General features: G+C 45.2%; 1 protein-coding gene across 1 annotated transcript in view; it reads right to left on the reverse strand.

The window, feature by feature from the left end:
• The window catches only part of ATP8B1 (ATPase phospholipid transporting 8B1), a 496,708-nt gene that overhangs the window by 221,631 nt on the left and 254,893 nt on the right, over nucleotides 1–20,184 (reverse strand). The window contains exon 13 of the mRNA XM_086960445.1: nucleotides 6,882–7,090. Coding sequence (XP_086816571.1) covers nucleotides 6,882–7,090 — 209 coding nt within the window. The remainder of the gene's footprint in view (nucleotides 1–6,881; nucleotides 7,091–20,184) is intronic.

Here is a 20,184-nt window from a genome sequence, read left to right on the forward strand (position 1 = left end):
AAGCACGTCAACTCCATCTTGACCAACTTCTTAGTGTCTAATTCCATTCTAGACAGGTCTCAACATGGATTCCGAGCTGGGCACAGTACCGAAACTGCACTCCTAAGCGTCATTGAACATCTTCGGACCATACTGGACGCAGGAGGAAAGGCAGCACTGATTCTTTTAGATCTCAGTGCTGCCTTCGATACAGTTTCACATAAGGTACTGCTGTCCAGACTTGAGGAAGTAGGAGTTGTTGACCAGGCCCTTAACTGGTTTAGGGCTTTCCTTGCCGACAGATCCTTCAGGGTCTCCACCCCACCCTTCATTTCGAAGGAATGTCCCGTTGAACAAGGAGTCCCCCGAGGGTCGGCTCTTAGCCCGACCCTGTTCAATGTTTATGTCCTCCCGCTGGCAGAGGTAGCTAGGAAACATGGACTCACATTGGTGTCCTACGCTGACGACACCCAGCTGGTGGTGGCTCTAAAAGACGATAACCGCCTGAGTGCTATGAACTTCAGACAAACCCTCAGTGACATCACCAGCTGGATGTCGGCAAACTACCTCCAATTAAACGCCGGCAAAACTGAGGTTCTACTTCTAAGCAAAGATACAACGGACTGGGGCAATAACTGGTGGCCGGAAACCCCGGACCAACCGCCTGTCCCCAAGAGTGTGGTAAAAAACCTAGGAGTCTGGGTGGACTCTGCTTTGAACTTTACCCACCACACTAAAAAAGTCGCTGCCACTTGTTTCGGGATCCTTCGAAACCTTCGGCCCATTCTAAAAATTTTCGACCATCAAACACGCCAGGTGATAATACAGTCGGCAATTTTATCACGGCTGGACTAGGTTAGCTCACTACTGCTGGGAACTAACGTAGCCGAGAAAGTTAGACTACAAAGAGTCCAAAACGCCGCTGCAAGAGCTCTTACAGGTCTACCCCGGCACAAAGCGGTCTCCTCCACCCTCAGGACCCTACACTGGCTACCTGTTGAAAAGAGGATCCATTTTAAATCTCTTTGCCTTGCTTTTAAAATTCTGAAATTCTCCTCCCCACCGATGCTATGTCCACTGCTCTCACCCTACGTCCCTCGGCGCTCCCTCCGGTCAGAAGGTCAGAACTTGGTCACTATCCCCCGTACCAAGTTAAGCCGAATGGGTGGACGCTCGTTTGGATACTTAGCCGCCAAACTTTGGAATGGACTCCCAGCTCAAATCCGCGCAATGAACGACCTTTTATCCTTTCGCAAAGCCATAAAAACCTACCTTTTTAACTAGTTATGTTATGTACAGTTCTGGACCTCCCCATAATTCCATCTTGCTGTCCCCTGGACATTGGCAGCTAGGGCCGGGACGCCCCTTGGCTGGGGCAGCCGCGCGCTATATAAACACCTCTAACATAAACACCTCTAAACACCTCTAACATAACAATGCCGGATCCCACAACCGTTGAATTTGCGTCGATATGTCAGGTATAGTGCACCCGAATAGGAACTGGCGCCACAGCGTCTGTCCCCACTGCCATGTGGGGCTGAAATGGTGTTGGGTGAACCAAATAGTGTAAAAACTGTGCTTGCGCACAGAGTGCACATAATTTCATATCCGGAGCACCCATACCTCCCTGCTTTAACGGATGGGACAGTAGTTCCCACAACACTATAGCCTGCCCACCCGCCCACACCAAAGATCAGTAGAGAACGTAATGTTTTGAAAAAGGCGTGCGTAAGTATGATCGGCAAATTAACAAAAAGGTACAGGAATTTAGGTAATACTACAATTTTTGCCAGGGTGATCTTCCCGGCTAAAGATAATGGAAGCTTAGCCCATAGTGTAACTTTATCTACCAGCCAATTTATGGCTCGGCCATAATTCAAATTCCATACCCCCTGTAGGTCACGACTAATCCAGATGCCCAAATATTTTACCTTCTCAGTCTCCCATTTCAGGGGGAACTCAGAAATCACAGCCTTAGTGTTGTCTGTCAGGGGAAATATGACTGACTTAGCCCAATGGATATGTCAGCAAACTCTCCAAATTTTATGAATTCTCTTAAAATGGTGTCTAAATTCGTTGCGGGGTCTGTAATATACAGAGTAGCATTATCCGTGTACAGCGATATAAGGAGGCTTCTAGTACTGAACCCTATACCCTGGGCGTATGATGTCTGTTGCGTGTGGCTAGAGGTTCCATCGCAATGGCAAAGAGCAGGGGGGATAGGGGGCACCCCTGTGAGATTGGGAACGGATCTGACAGTAGACCATTATCCTGTATCCGAGCGGCTAGCCTAGTGTACAATAACCGGATCAAATTAATAAAAATGGGACTAAACCCCATCCTGGCTAATCTTGCAAAAAGATAGGGCCATTCATGTGTGTCGAAGGCTTTAGTGGCATCCAGGAACACTGCTGCAGCCTGCACATCCGGGTGTAGATAGTGCAGAACCGAAAAAACGGTCCGAAGATTATGAGAGGTGGACCTCCCAGGGATGAATCCAGATTGGTCCAGACAAGCAATAAAGGGGGGGGGCTTGGGGGTCTGGGGATCATGGGTTCTAACCTATTAGCTATCAACTTCGCCAGGATCTTAACATCTACATTAATTATCGACAAAGGCCGATATGAATCCAGCTCAGTGCCAGGTTTCTCGGGTTTTAGCAAAGTAATAATGATCGCCTCCCGCATCATTTGGGGCAGTATGCCCAAAGTTTGGGTCTCCACATATACCGCCAACAGACGAGGCGCTAGGTCCTCCACATATGTTTTTATAAAAGGCAGTCATCAACCCGTCCGACCCAGGGGGCTTTAATCACCTGAGCGGCATCTTTCACAGTAAACTAGATGTCCATGTATTCCCTATGTCTGTTATTGAACCAAATGAACTCCAAGCAGTCGAGGAAGGCCGGCATGCTCTACGGGCAATTATCCTGAGTGGCCGTATATAACTAAGAGTAAAACGAGGAGAACTCATTAAGAATAGCTACAGGGAGCCCAATAGTACCTCCTTCTTCGTTAATCAGCTCGGGAATATAAGTAGTGGACTGCGGGGTACGAATCATAACAGCAAGTGTCCCTCCCGGTTTGTCTCCCTCCCCATATCTACACACTTCTGAATGCTTCCCAAGAAACTTCACCTCTCGCTGCGCTTCTTCGGCATAGTCTAGCAGTTTGGTTTTCAAGAGAGCCAAAGTATCAGGTGTATCAGCAGAATAACTTTGCGTTTTAAGGTCTTTGATCTGAGCTTCACGTGAGGTCAGCATGCTCCTAATGGCTTTCAGCACCCCCGCCTAGCAGCGATACATTGACCCATAATAACCACCTTGAATGCCTCCCACAAAGAGGCTACTGTGTCGACAGATCCTGCATTAAGAGTAAAATAGCCAGTTATGTCAGTCCGTAGTTCTTCCTTAAAGACCTCTTCCATTAAGGCATATGAAGGGATTCGCCAGGAAAACGCTCGCTTCACGGTGTCAGGGAGTATCAGGCGCAGTAGGCATGGGGCGTGATCTGACAATCCGCGGCAAGTGCCACACATCCACAATCCAACTGGCCACATCCCTAGATGCCAGACAAAAGGCCAACCGGGATCAGGCTTTGTGATGCTCAGAGAAGCAAGTGCCTTCCCTAGACAAGCGGTTCCTCAAGCACCAGATGTCAACGAAGTTGCCATCTGCATGTATGGCATTCAAGACCCTGCTAGCAGCGGGATGAAGAGTCTTTTAAGAGTCATTTAAACTTCTAATGTACCACGTCAGGAAATTCAAGCTGTTATCGTGATATACAATAATGCAATATGTAATAAAGCACAGTGTCCAGAGCAACACATCATAGTCGCAAGCCTGGCTGTGTAATTTATCCAATAGCATGCAGGTATACTGGCAAAACATATCAACATTCCCAACCCTCCACCCCCCACCCACACCAACCCCTCAATCAGGTTGAAGAGAACCCACCCAACAACATAGAAGGAAACAACTTACATTCAGGAAAATTCCCATGGGCATGTGGGAGCACCGGCTCACTTGCCTACTGTGGCAGGGTGGCCAAGAAACTGCAGAGAGCTAGGTCTGCTGCCTAACAAGAGAACCAGATAGCGGCTAAATGTTGCGAGTTGCTTCCACGGCTCCCCAACCCTGCCAATTCCAGCATGACAAGATAGCGGACAACCAATAGCATCCTACCATATATTAATAGCAACAAAATCAACCCTTCCCCACAACAACCAGGGTCATCTGTCCATCTCGTGCATGGCCATCACGGAACAGATATATGAAGCTTCCAATGCAGAGCTAAAACCAACAGTAATTGTCAAATAATATGGCAAGGAACGAGGTATCAAACAGCAGAACCCATAGATTTACACACTAAATAGGAGAAAAACCTGAGCGATATACAAAGCAAGTTCAGCGTGCCATCAATCATTGTCACTTAGCTGGTTTTCAGTTGAGTCCTCCAATCTAGGGCTTCTCTTTGCCTGTTTACCTCCTATATATTTTGAAAACTTAAGCGTGGACTTGGCGTCAGTAAACAAGTGGGAAGAGCCATCATGTGACACTTTAAGCTTGGCTGGGTATAACAGCGAGTAGGGGATGTTTTCCTGCATAAGGATCAGTTTTACAGGCAAGAACTCTCGTCTCGCCAACTGTACTGCTGGATAAAAGGAGATTTGGTTCCCTTTATGCCTGATTTTCCCCATCTCACATGCCGGTCTCAAAATCACAAAATCATATCCTGGGTCTTGATAACTGAGGAGTCTTGCCAGGATGGGCCGGGGGGTGGCTCCCACTGGAGGTTTAGGACACAAGATACTATTGTGAAGACAGGTGTGCATCAAAGAGTTCCCGCAGCAGATCAGTCACTCCCGACTCCATGGCTGCAGGTTCCGGAATACAGGTAATGCATAAGTTGTTGCGGCGGGACCTCACCTCCAAATCTTCATTCTTGGCACGTATGACACCCAATAACTTATCCATTTGTAACAGTTGCTCTTTCGTCTCCACCTTGAACTCATGGAAATCTGTTTGCTTGTTTTCTAGCTCATCCAGCCGATGCTCATGAACTCCCACCCGAGTCTTGACAGATTCCATTTGGGTCGTCAGAGTATCCAGTTTGGCGTCAATATTGCAGAGGCTGGACCTCATTTCAAGCATGAGCTCCAAATGTCTTCTCCCTAGTCTCCCTCAGCAGTCCCCCCTGGCCCATGCTCAGGGTCTGATTCTGTAAGCAGTGTCATTCTCCTCCTGCAAAAGGTGGAGCCGGGCACTCAACACAATCAAAGTCCGCACCACACTGTCCCCCAGGAGCCGAGCCGGGCCGACCCGTGGGATATAGCGCCCTAAGTTAGGATTGCTCGTCAGCAGAGGTACAATGTGGTAGAGAGTCCACCCAGGGCTCTGTCCCCAATCACCAGCCTCCAGCTGCCCTTCCCAAAGGCACCAGCCCAGCGTTCCGTCAACTCTTCTATATGCGCAAGAAGGCCCCAGCACACCGCAACTGCAGACGAGGCAGGCCAGCAAGTAGTTATTTTCTGCGGATGACCTTGATCTACAGGGTCTGCTGCGGCATCTGCCACCTATCAAGCGCAGGGGGTTGAGATGGTAATTCCAGTCTGATCGCACTGGGTGAAGTTGTGCTCACGGAGCACATTGCGCAAGCCCAAAATGGCGCCCCGCAAATCCGTCGCCGCCTTAGCTTACCTGTGTGGTAAAGTGTGTGTCTGTAAGGGTGCACTGCGGGGCATTCCGGCACCTCAGGCTCATCCAGCACTGCAGCAGAGGGCGGACAGGCTCCAGGTTTCTCAACGAATTTTCCCGCTGAGACTGCGTCACTGTTGAAGCCGCGGTCTCTAGTATTTCAGGCCGCTCTTCTGCCCGGCACCCGGATGCGCCCCCGCCGCCGCTGTCCACACAGCAGGGCTCATAGCGCGTCGCCAGAGCAGGGTAAACAGGCAAGGGTGTCGCCGCTCAGTACAGCATGTATTCCACTACAAGTGATCCATGCACAGCATGACCTCGACTTCCTTTTTGTTCGGATTTATGCAGGATGATGTCTTGGCCGGCGGAGCTAGCTCACAGAGCGGCCATTCCGCAGCACGGCAGACCACTCCCTCAAGCCTGCAAATTTGATGCTTAGAATATCGAGCCTTGAGTCGAGCACAGTGCTGACACAGTTTCGACATGTTGGCCACACTTTTTAGTGTCAAATTCAAGTGCTAGAGAATCTGCTCTTAAAGGATGGGACTGCGCCTTGTTATATGCAGTCTGGTTTGTGTGTCAGAGATCAGGCATCTGCAAAGTAGAAGAGCAATACAACATATGCCATTGTAAAAGATTAAGCCAACCTATTTTCCTTAAGATGATACCTAAACTACAATGATCACTATCTATCATGACAAAAATGTTGCATTATCGTAGATTGTCACAAGATTTCCTCCATATAGGCCTGTACTAGAGTCTATTGACTTTCTTGTATAGCAGAGCAGACATTTTTGGTAGTTGACCTATGACTTGAAATGGGGGAAATACCAACATGGCTGCTTTTTCTAGACTGAGAAACATGTTGCACCTATTCAAACGGTTTCTTTTTAACCCCTTTGTTGCTTCGAACGTTCTGCACCAGTGCTGAACGTTCGAAGAAACGGGTGCGGTCACGTCGGCCAACGGACGTGCGCAGACTGGCAAGGTAGTGCTCGCGACGACCGTTGGCCGACGGCAGCACTAAAGGGGTTACAACTCAGTTGAACGCATTTATAAGTTGAATAACTGCTACTTTTTAAAAATAATATTGATAAGTTTATGCCAGACTACCTTCTCAAGCATAAAAATAAATACACACAAAAATGAAAAGTTAATGATTGCAATTGGCACTGCCGATTAAATGTAACCAATGCTTACAACTTACCATATGTCTCTCCATTAATAGAGCATTTTTTGAACTGCATGATATTTTGTGTGAGTGTTCCTGTTTTATCTGAGAAGATATACTCTATCTGTCCGAGCTGTTCATTCAAAGTTGTGGTTCGGGCTTTTGCTGGTGTATCTTTCGGAGTATAGTACATTTGTAGGTCCCAGTTTATAAAATAACTTTGACCCAAACGAATCACTTCAACGCTGGAAAAGAAAAACATGAGTAGGTTGTTATAAATGGTCTGTAATTACAAGTTAGTGTTGATACAGGTCATGTTTTAAAGTAGTTGGTCATGGTTATCCTCCAAGACCAACTACAGTAGCAACAGAAAAGTGTTAGTTACATATCACCTTAGTGTTGAGGCATATATAGGCAGATTCACATGCTGTGCACATCGTGCGCTGTAAAGGTAGGGCAGAAGCATTAAACCTGTTGTCTTTCATAGTTTCATTGTGAGCATCACCAACGAAAGTCCGTGCAAGAAGGTCCTTCTGTGACTAAGACACCTGCATTGTAGAGTGCTCTGTAATGCCTCACGCATTGGTGACATCTTTCAGATGTTCTACTCCACCCACGTTAAATTTAGTCACAGTACTTTAAAGACGTTTTAGAAGCAAAAAAAGAAAATCACAAACAAAATTCGACCTTAAAACTGGGTTCTCCAATGACCAGTGCAGGATAATTCGAGAAATAGTATACTATATTATTTTAGGGATGGTTCTTTCAGAATGGGGAGGGCTGGAGATAAAGTCCTCTTGCCCTAGCTACCATCAGATTTTTTGATTGGCAATCTCCAGGTTTGCAGGCAGTGTCACAGGATTCCACTTACATCAACTTTTTAAAATCACATCTTCTGAATAGATGTTTATTTAATGCATTGATGAAGATAGTTAGGGAGGAGAGTGCTATATCTTATGGAAGGCTCTTGCAGCGTTTTGGAGCAAGATGGTTTGTGAATTCTGTGCTGGGTATTCTAGAAATAGGATCAGAAGTCCTCCTCCGAATTACTCTTTTTTTTTTTTTTACAGCCTCAGCCTACCTACGCGCCAGGACACTCCAGAGTATTAGTACACGCTACAAATCATCTATAACATAACATAACCAAGACACAGACATGAGCAAAGCCAAAAAGAAAAAGTAAGGACAGTCTGATGCTTTATGTGCTAAGTGCATATGCCTACAGGAGTAAAGATCCTGCATAGCACCTCGGAAGATGTGGAAAATGGAACAAAACGTGCTCCTCTTTAGAATTTAAGAATGTTTCAAGAGAGCAGTTAAAATCTTAATACTGGACTCATTAATTGGGTATTCCCAACCTTGACAGCTTTTTAAAGGAAATGGTAGTCAGTCACCGGCAGAAATAAAGGCTCACCTATAACTATCTCAGACCCTTTAAGATTAGGCTACTGCAGCCATTTTGAGAAAGAGAAGAAGCGCTGAAATGAGAGAACAGATAAATATTTATCTTTCCCTGGATCAATTATTTAACACGCATTTTTTAAATTAATGAGGTGTTTTGTAAACCTCTGGATTGTCGCTGAGCATATGGATAGTGTTTTCATTATGGCACGCCAGTCAGTTTTGTGGCAGTGAAGACTGTATAGTAAGAACAGTGCAAAAGATCTTCATACATAGTTTAGGTGTAGTTCTGGGAATGTTTGCAGGCATTAGAAATGGCGCAGGACAAAACAGCTGCAAATTACTCTTCGGAGGAGAAGGTGGTCTTCAGAGACCTCTTGCAGGTTGTTCACTGGTACTTATGGCTCAAGCAGGTGGGGATCTTGTTTCATACTCCCAGATTGCCATCTAAAGAGTTATGAAGAATGGTGTCATCCATGTAGATTTGAATTTGCAGCTGCTGTTGTGCAATTACCTTCACCAGCACCCAATACAAAAGTAAGCACCTTTTATGAAGCCATATGTGCTGTGGTTTAGCAGACAGGTACTGATTTTGGGCTTATGTTCTTCATAAAAGAGAAATGATCAGTACACCCCTGGGGCTGCTTCAGTGACTAGCTATATTTAGCTAAGCTATTGACTTGATTTCATGGACTCCAGTGGCTTATGCCATTTATAGGTAGAAAAGGATTAAAATGTCTGTATGTAGGAAGCTGTTTTTTTCATATATCAAAATGAGACCTATAATACAAAGAGTACAGGGGTTCTCTTATAAGTGGAAGGGGCTTGCTCCAGCAATCCCAAGGTGCTCTTCTAGGGGCTAATGTGTTCGTGCAGCCTTAGACTAATCATAGAAGAGTGCAAGACATCTGCACTACACACAATAGTCAATAAATGAGACACACGACTCAATAAGAAGATCCACACCAATTTATAACAAGCATTTGCAATGCAATAGGTCTAGACTTTACAAGAGTTTAAGCTATTGGCATTGTAAATGACAATGACCATTTTTGTTTTTTAAAACAAATAAAAGGCATTGTCACGAGCCTCATATTGAATCAAAAGCCAGCATTTACCAAGGACAATGACACCAGCCAATTAAAAATATGGTAGGAGAGTGGGCGAGGCTTCCTCAGCATACTCTACTACATCATAAAATGGAAACCTCGTAAGCAATGTCGAGCAAGAGAAGAGCTTCACAGGAACGAAGGGTGGAATAAGCAGGAGGAACGAAGACCGAGAATGAACACAAGCACAATCAGAAACTAAACAGTAACCAACGCAGATCACACATATTTACCATAGGAGCAAAAGAAACTTGCCTACATAAGAGCGCACACATGCACAAGCAGTGTCAAAGCAGCATTTGCCACAGGGAGAAAACCACACCTACCTCAGGAAGCATGTACCTACCTCAAGAATCAATTTAAGGACCAAGCGTGTCTACCTCAAACTAATCAAAGCTGATGCAACACTGCTCTTGGTCTAGTGAGGTGTACCAAAACATTACAACCACAAGAGACTGAGAGCAATCAAGACAAGCCGAACGGGGCATCAGGCGATGCCAAAGAGGCTAAATCAACAGCATATCCTTTTCCTTTTTTTATATATGACTGGCAAAGATACGACCATCTGGTGGGAGGGCGCGGGGAAGAGGGGCTAAAGATAACAGCTCCCAGAGAAGAGGAGATCAAGTTAATAAGTGCATAATGCTAAGTAGGGTCAGAGGGCAAGCGAGGATGGAAGGGGAGGTGCGGAATAGTAGATTTAACTTCGGATCACAGGGCTTAGAGTCTCCCAGGGGGGATGGACAAAGGATCGTGCCGTCGCACGCCCGGAACACGATGTTTGAGTACAGGGGTTTGGGGAGGGAGGGGGTGAAGGATGGGAGGGGTTGTCAGTTAGGTTTGTATTGTCTGTCTTTTATATGCACTTTATTTCTTTCCACTGTCCTCATCTTACCATAATCTTTCTAGCTACATTTAGCATACAAGAAGCAGTCTTCCATGCAATGCTGATTGGGCGTGGCCAAGCAATATGGCCGGCAACACTAAGTAACCGGTGGCTCCTAAAGCCAAAAAGTTATTCTTAAGTACCCTGAGCCCAGATAGCTTGTGAGGGAGCTACTGAAGTGCTCCGAAGATTAAGTAGGTGCTCTCTCTACGCCCAGAAGACTGCTGACCCAAGGGAATGCTACACATTCCTGGTTCAAATGCCCAGCACTCCTTTCTTAACTGAGAAACATGGTGGCACCACACAGCCCGTCCTTAGAGGCCTGACTCTGGGAAGGCACTTCCCACCCATGTGGGGGCCTGAATGGATGAGATGGCGAATGGAATGAGTGATCCACTGCCGTTCCCCCTTGGAGCTCTAGTTTTGCTGTGAGACTCCATTTGGAGGGTGGTGTGTGAGCAGCCTGGGCATGCTGCACATTTCTTGATCCTGCGAAGCTGACAAGCTCGTTGGATTGTGCTCCTTGGCCTGCTTCTCGGCTCCACCTGAAACTGAGGATTTGCAGTGGATTTTTACTGTTGGGTGGTGGCTGTGCCAGGCCAGAGGGGCCAGTTGTGGGGAATTGAGAAACCTGGGCCCGTTTGGGCTTACATGTAGCCTGGGCTGCACCCTTCCTGCATGAACCTGGCCCTCGCCCTTATTTGTTCCCTCTGGCTCCTACTTGAGAGGCTTCTCTGGATGGATCCAGCATCTACTGCACCTCTATTGGACTGGAACCTTCTGGACCTGGAGTCTAATGTCGCCCTTTACTGGACCATTAACCAGAGGGTAGTTGGACTTTGCTGCTCTTGACACCACTCATTGAGATCTCGCTGTTCTGCTAGTAAGGTTAAGGAACCTCTTTGCATTAGGACCTAACTAGCTGAGCACATCATCATAATACCATCTTCAACATAAGGGACAAAGCCCTCAAAGTAACCCAGCGAATTAAAATTAACCAGTACACAGCTGGTTCAAGAGTTGAGGTGGCTGCACCGGCAACGCTACTGGGGATTAAATTCTTCCTGCAATTGAAAGAAACAGTAGTACACTAAAGAAAAAGATTGACGCCATATCTTTTAAGATCAAACTACTTTGGACAAACTCAGATAAAGTTACTGAATGGTCTCCAGGACAGTGTATGAACTAAAAGCTTAATTAAATGAACTTAGCTTACTTCAATCCCTGTTAGAACTAGCCAATCAGCTGAATACCAGAGGAGGAAGCAGAGGGGAGGTCATGTAGGTTCAATCTACAGTTCATAGGATTTCCAGAAAAGACAGAGGTACAAGATTCTGAGACGTTCTTGGAAAGCTGGCTAATGTACACTATCCATCCCATTAAACTCTTAAAGTGCTTTATAGAGGAGAGAGTGCCTAGGGCGCAAACCCCTCATATCTCTTACAGTCCTTAATCCAAAGCCATCGTAGCCAAATTATTGAACTATCGTTAAAGCCAGAAAAGTGAGTGAGAGGTGGCATGAGGCAGAGGTCATTAGAATATTTAAAGATTACACTCAAAGAGTACAGTATTTCCAAAGGTCCTTCAAGCTAGTGAAGCAAAACCACAGGCTATTAACTTGAACAATATGCTCCCTTTCCCTGGACAAACTGCGACCAATACTTGAAGGGAAAATCGCACTTCAACTCACCTGGAAAGATTTGGGATTGGTTGGAACATGGGGACAGAATAAGCCATCTGCCAGGGGCGGGAATGACAAGAACAGCCTCATTGGAGTGCAAGATCCACTTCGCTGACCTTGTGAGATATATGGAGAGCATGAGACTTCCAAGGTGCATGTAGGTTATTGTAGAAGAGTTGGAATCTAAGATAATGTTGGAAGGAATAAAAAAGGCGATGCAATCAATGCCTAAGGGGAAGTCAACTGAAAATGACACTTTTCAGTAGAACTTTACCGTTCACTGATTCTCTAGTTGCCTGAAACATTAGAGCCTTTCAATGCGTATAGACCGATAGGTACACTACCAGACGCAATGAGAGAGCATAATTTATATGATGCTGAAAATCTTGTCCTACAAACCTCGGATATTGGTTAACTTAGACACCAAAGTTCTGATTAAGGTCTTGGCCAATAGGTTATAATATAAAGTGATGGAGAAGCTGATACATGAGGATCAGTGTACTTTTATGCCATGAAATAGCACAACAATAAATATTTGTAAACTTACAAACCTACTTTATGCCACAACCAACTTGCCAGAGGAACTTGTGTTGGTAGCAGAGGATCTGTAGCCGGCAATGAGGTAGTTGACCAAAGATAATTACAAAAATCTGCTACACAGGGATCCTCCACTGCTGGAGCTATTGATAATAGGGGAGGACATACCAGCAGACTGTAAGATATACTTACCTAATACGTCAGACTAGAAATATCTGGGAAACGGTAGGCAAAAGAATCCTGAAAAGACTGCCGTTGGTAAGGGAACTGGATATACAGGCCTTACAACCTTTCCAATGCGGCTATGCTATACACTGGGAGACTTAAATCCTGATGAGGTCTTCATTTCTTCCCAGGAAAAGTTTGAGGTTCGTCTGGATCAACTCTTGCAGTACACCAGGAAGATCTCGAGTGACTTTCTGGATTTGCCACCTGCATATTAAAGGCTATTCTGTAGCTGGACTCAGATTACCATGTGAAATCTTTGGGACAGGCGGGTAGGACCAAGTCACCACCGAAGAGCATGCAGATATGAGAGATCAACTTTCATGAACATATTCCTGGACAGGGAGTGAGATGAGTCTTGCTTTCTGGTAAGTGGCATCTCATGGAACGCTAGATTCAGACTAATACACTACCTTCTTACACCACACAAATCTGACACCAGTAAAATTGAGAAAGATTTATTGCTTGAAATTTGAAAGTGTGGGATTGGGGAGACTTCTTTTCTGCATATCACATGGCTGTGTGATAAAGTGTCACAGTTCTGGTAGTGAGTGATCATGAGGCTGAAGGGACCTTCAGTTGGAAGTTTCTCCCAAACAAAGTTTATTAGGGGTGTCCCAAACAGGAAGAAAAGGCAAAATGCAGTACAAGTTTTGCATTACTGATTTTGGTATTGGCAAAACGGCAAATAGCCATGGGCTGGCCCTGTACTTGTGGCCCATCTGTAAACATATAGTTCAGGGTTACCTAGGAGTGTGCTTTATTCGAGAAGCCAAATATCAGAGCATCTAGAAGAGATAAGAAAGTAGCTGATTATCTGGCAACAGGGGCACAGACACAATTCAGAGCTCATAGATGTGCAACAAACCGGCACGCTGAATCCCCCTAAACATCAGAGTTGGAAGGGGAGACAAAGTAGGACGATAGCCTGGGTTTCTGACACACTCCGTTTCACCCCTACCCCTCAGGGAAACTTGAACAGCTACTGCGCATGGAACGGTTGGAGGGAATATATTAAATGTGTATTACTGTAATGACCCGTTGACTTTTGGATTGGAAGCATGGGAGTTTGTGGTGCTTTTGTAATTTCCTTAAATTTTTGCCATATTAAAACAAATAACATTATTAAAAAAGCAATGCTGAAAGGTTAGGTGACATGATGCTCATATAGTCTTTATGGTGGATGCTGCCAATGGTTTGCTCGGGTAGGTTCTTGTCAGATGAACCTGTCTGTGGAGAGAAGAACAAAATTATGAAACTAGTAGTTGCCTCTGAATGGCCAAGAAAGGCTATCCATGGCTTAGATTCTCTGTAAATCAGAGTAGTTTTAACCCAAACATGGTCTTTGATAGTTCCTCACTCTTAACCCTTATGGTGCTCATGTCAGAATAGTCCCGTCATGAGCACCGGTAATCCTGTGCTCATGACGGAACCATTCCGTCATGAGGACAGGGGCAGAAAATCCCTCTGCTGTAAACAGCAGAGGGATTTCCCCTTTTTTTATTGGCCTCGGGAGGTTGGAGAAGGGCCAATTTACATTTTCTTTGCAATGACGATTGCGCGCATGGCGCGCTGATGTAATTGCAATGAAAATGAAACTGAAATGAGCCTCTTGGCTCATTTCAGTTTCACTTTCTACATACTCAGGGGGATATCTCAGCCCCCTGAGCACGTAGAAAGTCAGGAGAGATATTGTTGGAAAGGGGAATATCTCCCTAGTCGATCCATGCTTGGGTATTGCCCCAGAAGGGCGATACCCAAGCAGGGATCCACCCACTAGGCACCAGGGAGCATATTCAGTCTTTCTGCTCCCCCCGGAGGGCAGATGGGGGCAGTAGCCCCAATCTGCCCCCCCTTGCAGAAAGCCCACTTGACACCAGGGAATTTTTGGGGCATATATAATTAGGGTGGGGACTGCCCAAAACAGGCATGCCAATGCCCCCACCCCCGCCACCATTACAGCCTTTCTGACCCCCCCCTGGGAGGCAGATGGGAGCAGTAGCCCCCAACCTGCCCCCCCTGGGAGGTGTCAGAACTGAAGAAACTTCAATTATCTCTAGCAGCACAGGAACAGAGATGCTCAGTCCCGAATCCACTCAGACAACAACCCAGAGCTCGATAGCAACGAGTCTCCAAATTATTATCTTTGGGGGAAGGGGGATATTGGATAAAATAACAAACAGAGAGAGAAGAGAAGAGGTAGTCTTGGTTGGTTCTTTTCTTCTAGTCTGTCCTGCAGACCTTCTGAACGGGACCCTGGAAAGGAATAAGCACATTCATCTGAGACCTCCTACTCTGTTCCTCCTTAACTCTCTTTCCCTTCTATATTATTTATTTAATTCTTTAGTGACTCACCTATTACTTCCAAGGACTTGCTTCTCTTCTATTGTTCACATTAGAATCTGCTCTAACCACTTGCAAGCAGCTGTAGTATGTTCACAGTGGAGATATTGTGTGGCCAACCTCTTTCTCTAATGGCTCTCTCTTCCTTCTAGTCGGATAACTCTGCACATGCAAGTAACATTTATTTTACACACCTTCGATAAACCCTTTGACAATTTTACTATTTTCTTATTATTGTTTTACTCACTATTAGTCTTATCTGATGTTGACTTCTTTGTTTTTATTTCCTGATGTATTATCCTATTGCTATTATATCGTTATCAGTGCTGGTCTTTTACAGTGGACTTATCACTTCTTTTCTAGGACATCTTCACCAACGATATTGGATCGACTTCTATCTGCGCAACTTACAAGTTCAACTCCTAATACAAGGTAAGTATTTGTAAATGTATTTTTTCTGTAAATGAATATTCTCTGGCAAGTATTTAATTAGTAGATTATGACTTAGCTCATGTCCGTTGTCGTTATCTCTTCACAGATACACGAACCGGCTACTTGCTGAATGACGACTGCTGACGAGAGACGAACTCTGTGGACTAGTTCTGCACACCGTTATCAGCTTCTCTACTAACGTTATTTATACGGTCACTTTCTCTGTAAATGTTCTCTAGACTAAAACTATGACTGAATTTACTCCGAACTCCAATGGCGCTTCTTCTCAGATCAGGATCCTCGGTGAAGTGCGCAGCTTCAATCTAGCGCGCGCCTCACCTGGATTCGGACGATGACCTCACTTCATGACTAGACTGCTGACCCGAGCGCGAACCCGGCGGCCATCTTAGAATGCCGAATTCGCATTAGCTCGGACCATGAGCGCCTTGCCGATCTTTCACTTGACCTACCGTGGGTGACTGACGCCACTTGCGCTCTGTGAGTTCTAGGGGTTCTAGGGGTTCTGACAGGAGGGCAGAAAGCCCACTTGACACCAGGAATTTTTTTGTTGCATATGTTATTAGGGTGGGGTTGCCCAATATGGGCATGCCAATGCCCCCACCCATCCCCTCACAAAATTCCAGTCTTTCTTCCCCCCCCCCCCCGGGCAGAAAGCCCACTTGAAACCAGGGATTTATTTTATGTAAATTAAGGGTGGGGGCTGCCCATTATGAGTACGCCAAAGCCCCCAACCCCCCCTACACAAAAACAGTCTTTCTCCCCCCCTGCCCCCCCTGGGTGCAGATGGGGGCGTTTTGGCCCCTACCCTGTCGCAGGTACTTGGACCCCCTACAAGGGGGCCCAATGGTGAGGCACCATTTTTTTAACAGGAGACCCGGGGGAAAGCTGGGTGGTAGGAAATTTGTGTGAGCCCGGTGATGTTACAACTTTCCCACACAAAAATGTGTGAAAAAAGTGATTTTTACAGCTAAATCTGAGGTTTGCAGGGGATTCTGGGTAGGAGAAGTTACCTGGGTAGCCATACCTCCCTGGAATCCACCGGGTGTCTAGTTGTCAGAAATGTGTGGGTTTGGTAGGTTTCCATAGAGAGTCGCTGACCACGCGGCCAAAAACCCAGGTAACACCCCCCCCTTGCAAAACCACGTCGTTTTGTGATAGCCAATTTTGATGTCGCCTCAATACGTTTTGGGCCCTTGCCTGTTGCGGGTACTTGGGCCTCCTACACAAGTGAGGCACCATTTTTATCTGGAGACCCTGGGGAGTGCTGGGAGGTAGGATATTTGTGTCAGCCTGGTGATGCCACAACTTTCCCACACAAATGTGTGAACAAAAGTGATTTTTTTCAGCAAATTTTGAGGTTTACAGGGGATTCTGGGTAAGAAACCGTTGGGGGATCCACACAAGCCATACCTCCCAAGAATCCCCCGGGTGTCTAGCTTAAGAAATATATAGGTTTGCTAGGTTTCCTTAGGTGCCGGCAGAGCTAGGGTTCAAAAACTACAGCTAGGCACATGGCAAAAAAGGGCCTTTTTTCACTGTGAAAACGTGGTGCGTTTACCTTGCGTTTTGGGCAGTTTCCTGTCACAAGGCTTATCCACAGAAGTAAGGTACCATTTTTCTTGAAAGACTCTGGGGAACGCGGGGTGGGTCGAATTTAGTAGATCCACGCAGACTTCAGAACTTTCCACCACAGAAATGTGAGGAAAATGTGTTTTTTGACAAGTATTTAGGTTTGCAAGGGATTCTGGGTAACAGAACCTGGTGGGAGGAAGTCATGTCACCCCATCCTGGATTCCCTGAGTGTCTAGTTTTCAAAAATGTGTAAGTTTGCTAGGTTTCCTTGGGTTTCAGCAGTGCTAGGGTTCAAAAATTACAGCTAGGCACTTTGCAAAAAAAAGGGTCATATTTCACTGTGAAAATGTGGTGTGTCCACCTTGCATTTTGAGCGGTTTCCTGTCAGGGGCACTAGACCTACCCACACAAGTGATGTACCATTTGTATCGGGAGACTTAGGGTAACAGAGAATTGTAGAACAACTGTTATTACCCATTGACTTTCGATGCATTTCTACCTTCCAAATGAAAGACAATGGGTAAAAAAGAAGTCATTTTGAAAAATGAACTATCATTCTCATGCTAGGGTACTTCCAATTTCGGAAATGTGCAAATATCTACTGTTTCTAAACTCTATATGCTGTTACCATTTCAGGATAACATAGGTTTATGTATACATTTTACCAAAATAATTGCTATATACCCGGTACATAATAAAAAAAAATTGCAAGACGCTGCTCAGTTATTGGCTCTGGGGTTGTCGTGTTCTTTGTGAACTTAAAAGTCCTATATATCCCCACAACCAGAAAGGTCCAGCAAATGTAACGGTATATTGCTTTTAAAGAGCAGTCATAATTAGAAGAAGTTACAGGTGAAAACGTTGACACAAATGGCTGTTTTTTATTTTTATCAACTAAATTTCAATTTTTCCTATATTTAACTGTTAGTTTCTATGAAGAAACTTTGAAGGATATACACAAATGACCCCTTGCTTAATTCAGAATTGGGTCTACTTGTATAGCTGTCCAGGATCCATTATTGCTTTTATATACATTTCTACCATTAACTGTAAAGAGGTTGAAAGCGCAAAAATAGGCTATGTCCCAGAAAAATGCCAAAACTGTAAAAAATGTTGGTTTGGTTTTCTGACAAAAGTCTGCTTGACCCTAAAAGCTGGGAAGATGGTGATTTCAGCTCCACAACCACTTTTTAGATACCATTTGCAGGGAAAAAAACAGACACTTTCATCTGGAGCCCTTTTTCCCATTAAAAAAAACAAACTAACATTTAGCTGTATTTTGTCTAATTTCCGGGTCCCCTCAAGGGAAAACCAAAGGAAATGATGGACGGAGTGTTGACAATACAAGCACTCACCCCCAGTCAACTGATCTGGGTTTAATCCATCACCGTTCTTTAGCCTACTCTGCCACCCCAGTTCAGACATGGCCATATGAAAATCAGTCTGACCCTGTGCCTCATGGGAACAGTCCAGCCCGAACTGCCAAGCCATTCCTCCCTGGACCGGAAACAAGCTACCGAGGACCGGTTTCTGGCATTTCAGCCTTCTTCAGCCCGGCATGCTTAAATCCAGTGGCAAAGTGAGCAAGGGACTCACGTCTGAGCATACCCTGCCAACTTATGGCGAACAAAGAAAAGCCAAAGGAAATTATGGACGAAGCGTTGACAATACAAGCACTCACCCCCAGTCAACTGATCTGGGTTTAATCCATCACCGTTCTTTAGCCCACTCTGCCACCCCAGTTAAGACATGGCCATATGCAAATCAGTCTGACCCTGTGCCTCATGGGAACAGTCCAGCCCGAACTGCCAAGCCATGCCTTCCCTGGACCGGAAACAAGCTACCGAGGATCGGTTTCTGGCATTTCAGCCTTCTTCAGCCCAGCTTGCTTGAATCCAGTGGCAAAGTGAGCAAGGGACTCGCGTCTGAGCATACCCTGCCAACTTATGGCGAACAAAGAAAAACCAATAGAATCCACAAACCCTAGGTACCATTAGAATCCCCAGGTTGATGAAAAAAAAGGACGCAAATTTGGCGTGGATACCTTAGGTGGTCAAAAAGTTACAGGGGCCTAAACATGAACTACCCCAAATAGCCAAATAAATGGCTTAGCACAGGGGGAGGGAAAGACCTAGCAGCAAAGGGGTTAAACAATACAAGGATGCTCTTATTGTTTAGTGGGGACCTTGTGATTTTGCCAAATGGTCAGATAGGCTGGCAATATTTGTTTCTAGGTAACAAGAGATTTAGTATGTGGTGAAGCACGTGGTCAGTTGGAGAAACCCACACATTGTTTGAAATATTTGCCTTTGAGGTGGAGCAATACGCATTGTAGGTCAAAGGAATTTTGCCTGGGTGGATGTACAGTTACTTCGATTAAAGAAAGTAAAAAAATAGAAGAACATTTGGAGGGGAAAAATAAGGCAATGTATTTTAGCATGTTGCAGAAGTAGAAGGGCTGGTGAGATTGGGCTGGAAGAAGAAAGGTGGGTTTAAAACGTTGTGCATTTGTCCATTAAAGTGTCAGAGAAATCATCAGCATGAGAATCAGGATGTTGCTATAAGGAGAGAGAGTTGTACCACCTGAAAAGGTAGGTGAACCATTAACACAGCTGGCAAATTAGGCCATCTGGGCCAGACAATCATAAAAGAAAAAGAGAAAAAGTGGTGTTAGAGGATGAACAAAGGATAGACTATGATTTTTCGCAGTGGACGGAGTGTTGTCCTGATTGTAAAAATATAACACTGAAAATAAACAGAAAACTGTATATGGGCACTTGATTAAAAGAAGATCCAGAGGAAGCAGGGATTACAGCAAATATGAATTGTTTGTGGGATGAGAAAAGGTTTGCATATGAAATACAAGCTCCCTAGAGAAGATAGAGAAGATATAGAGGGAAACTGTACAATTCGCGGTCTGCAGATGGGACTACTCAACATGCTAATAGACAGAGTAAAAGCTTCATAAAAATGGGTCCCATGATAAATGGAATGTGAGGAGAACAGTTTAAGAGAAGGTGTGGTGCACTATATCGTCAGAGAGGATAGGACTAAGCTCATTCAAGGGTGGCTGGCAAACTGCAGGAAGAAAGCTGGTGGAAGAAAAAAAAGGGATAAGAAAGCATAAAGAAA

This window comes from Lissotriton vulgaris, chromosome 3_1, assembly GCF_964263255.1.
Source record: "Lissotriton vulgaris chromosome 3_1, aLisVul1.2, whole genome shotgun sequence".
Taxonomy (NCBI): domain Eukaryota; kingdom Metazoa; phylum Chordata; class Amphibia; order Caudata; family Salamandridae; genus Lissotriton; species Lissotriton vulgaris.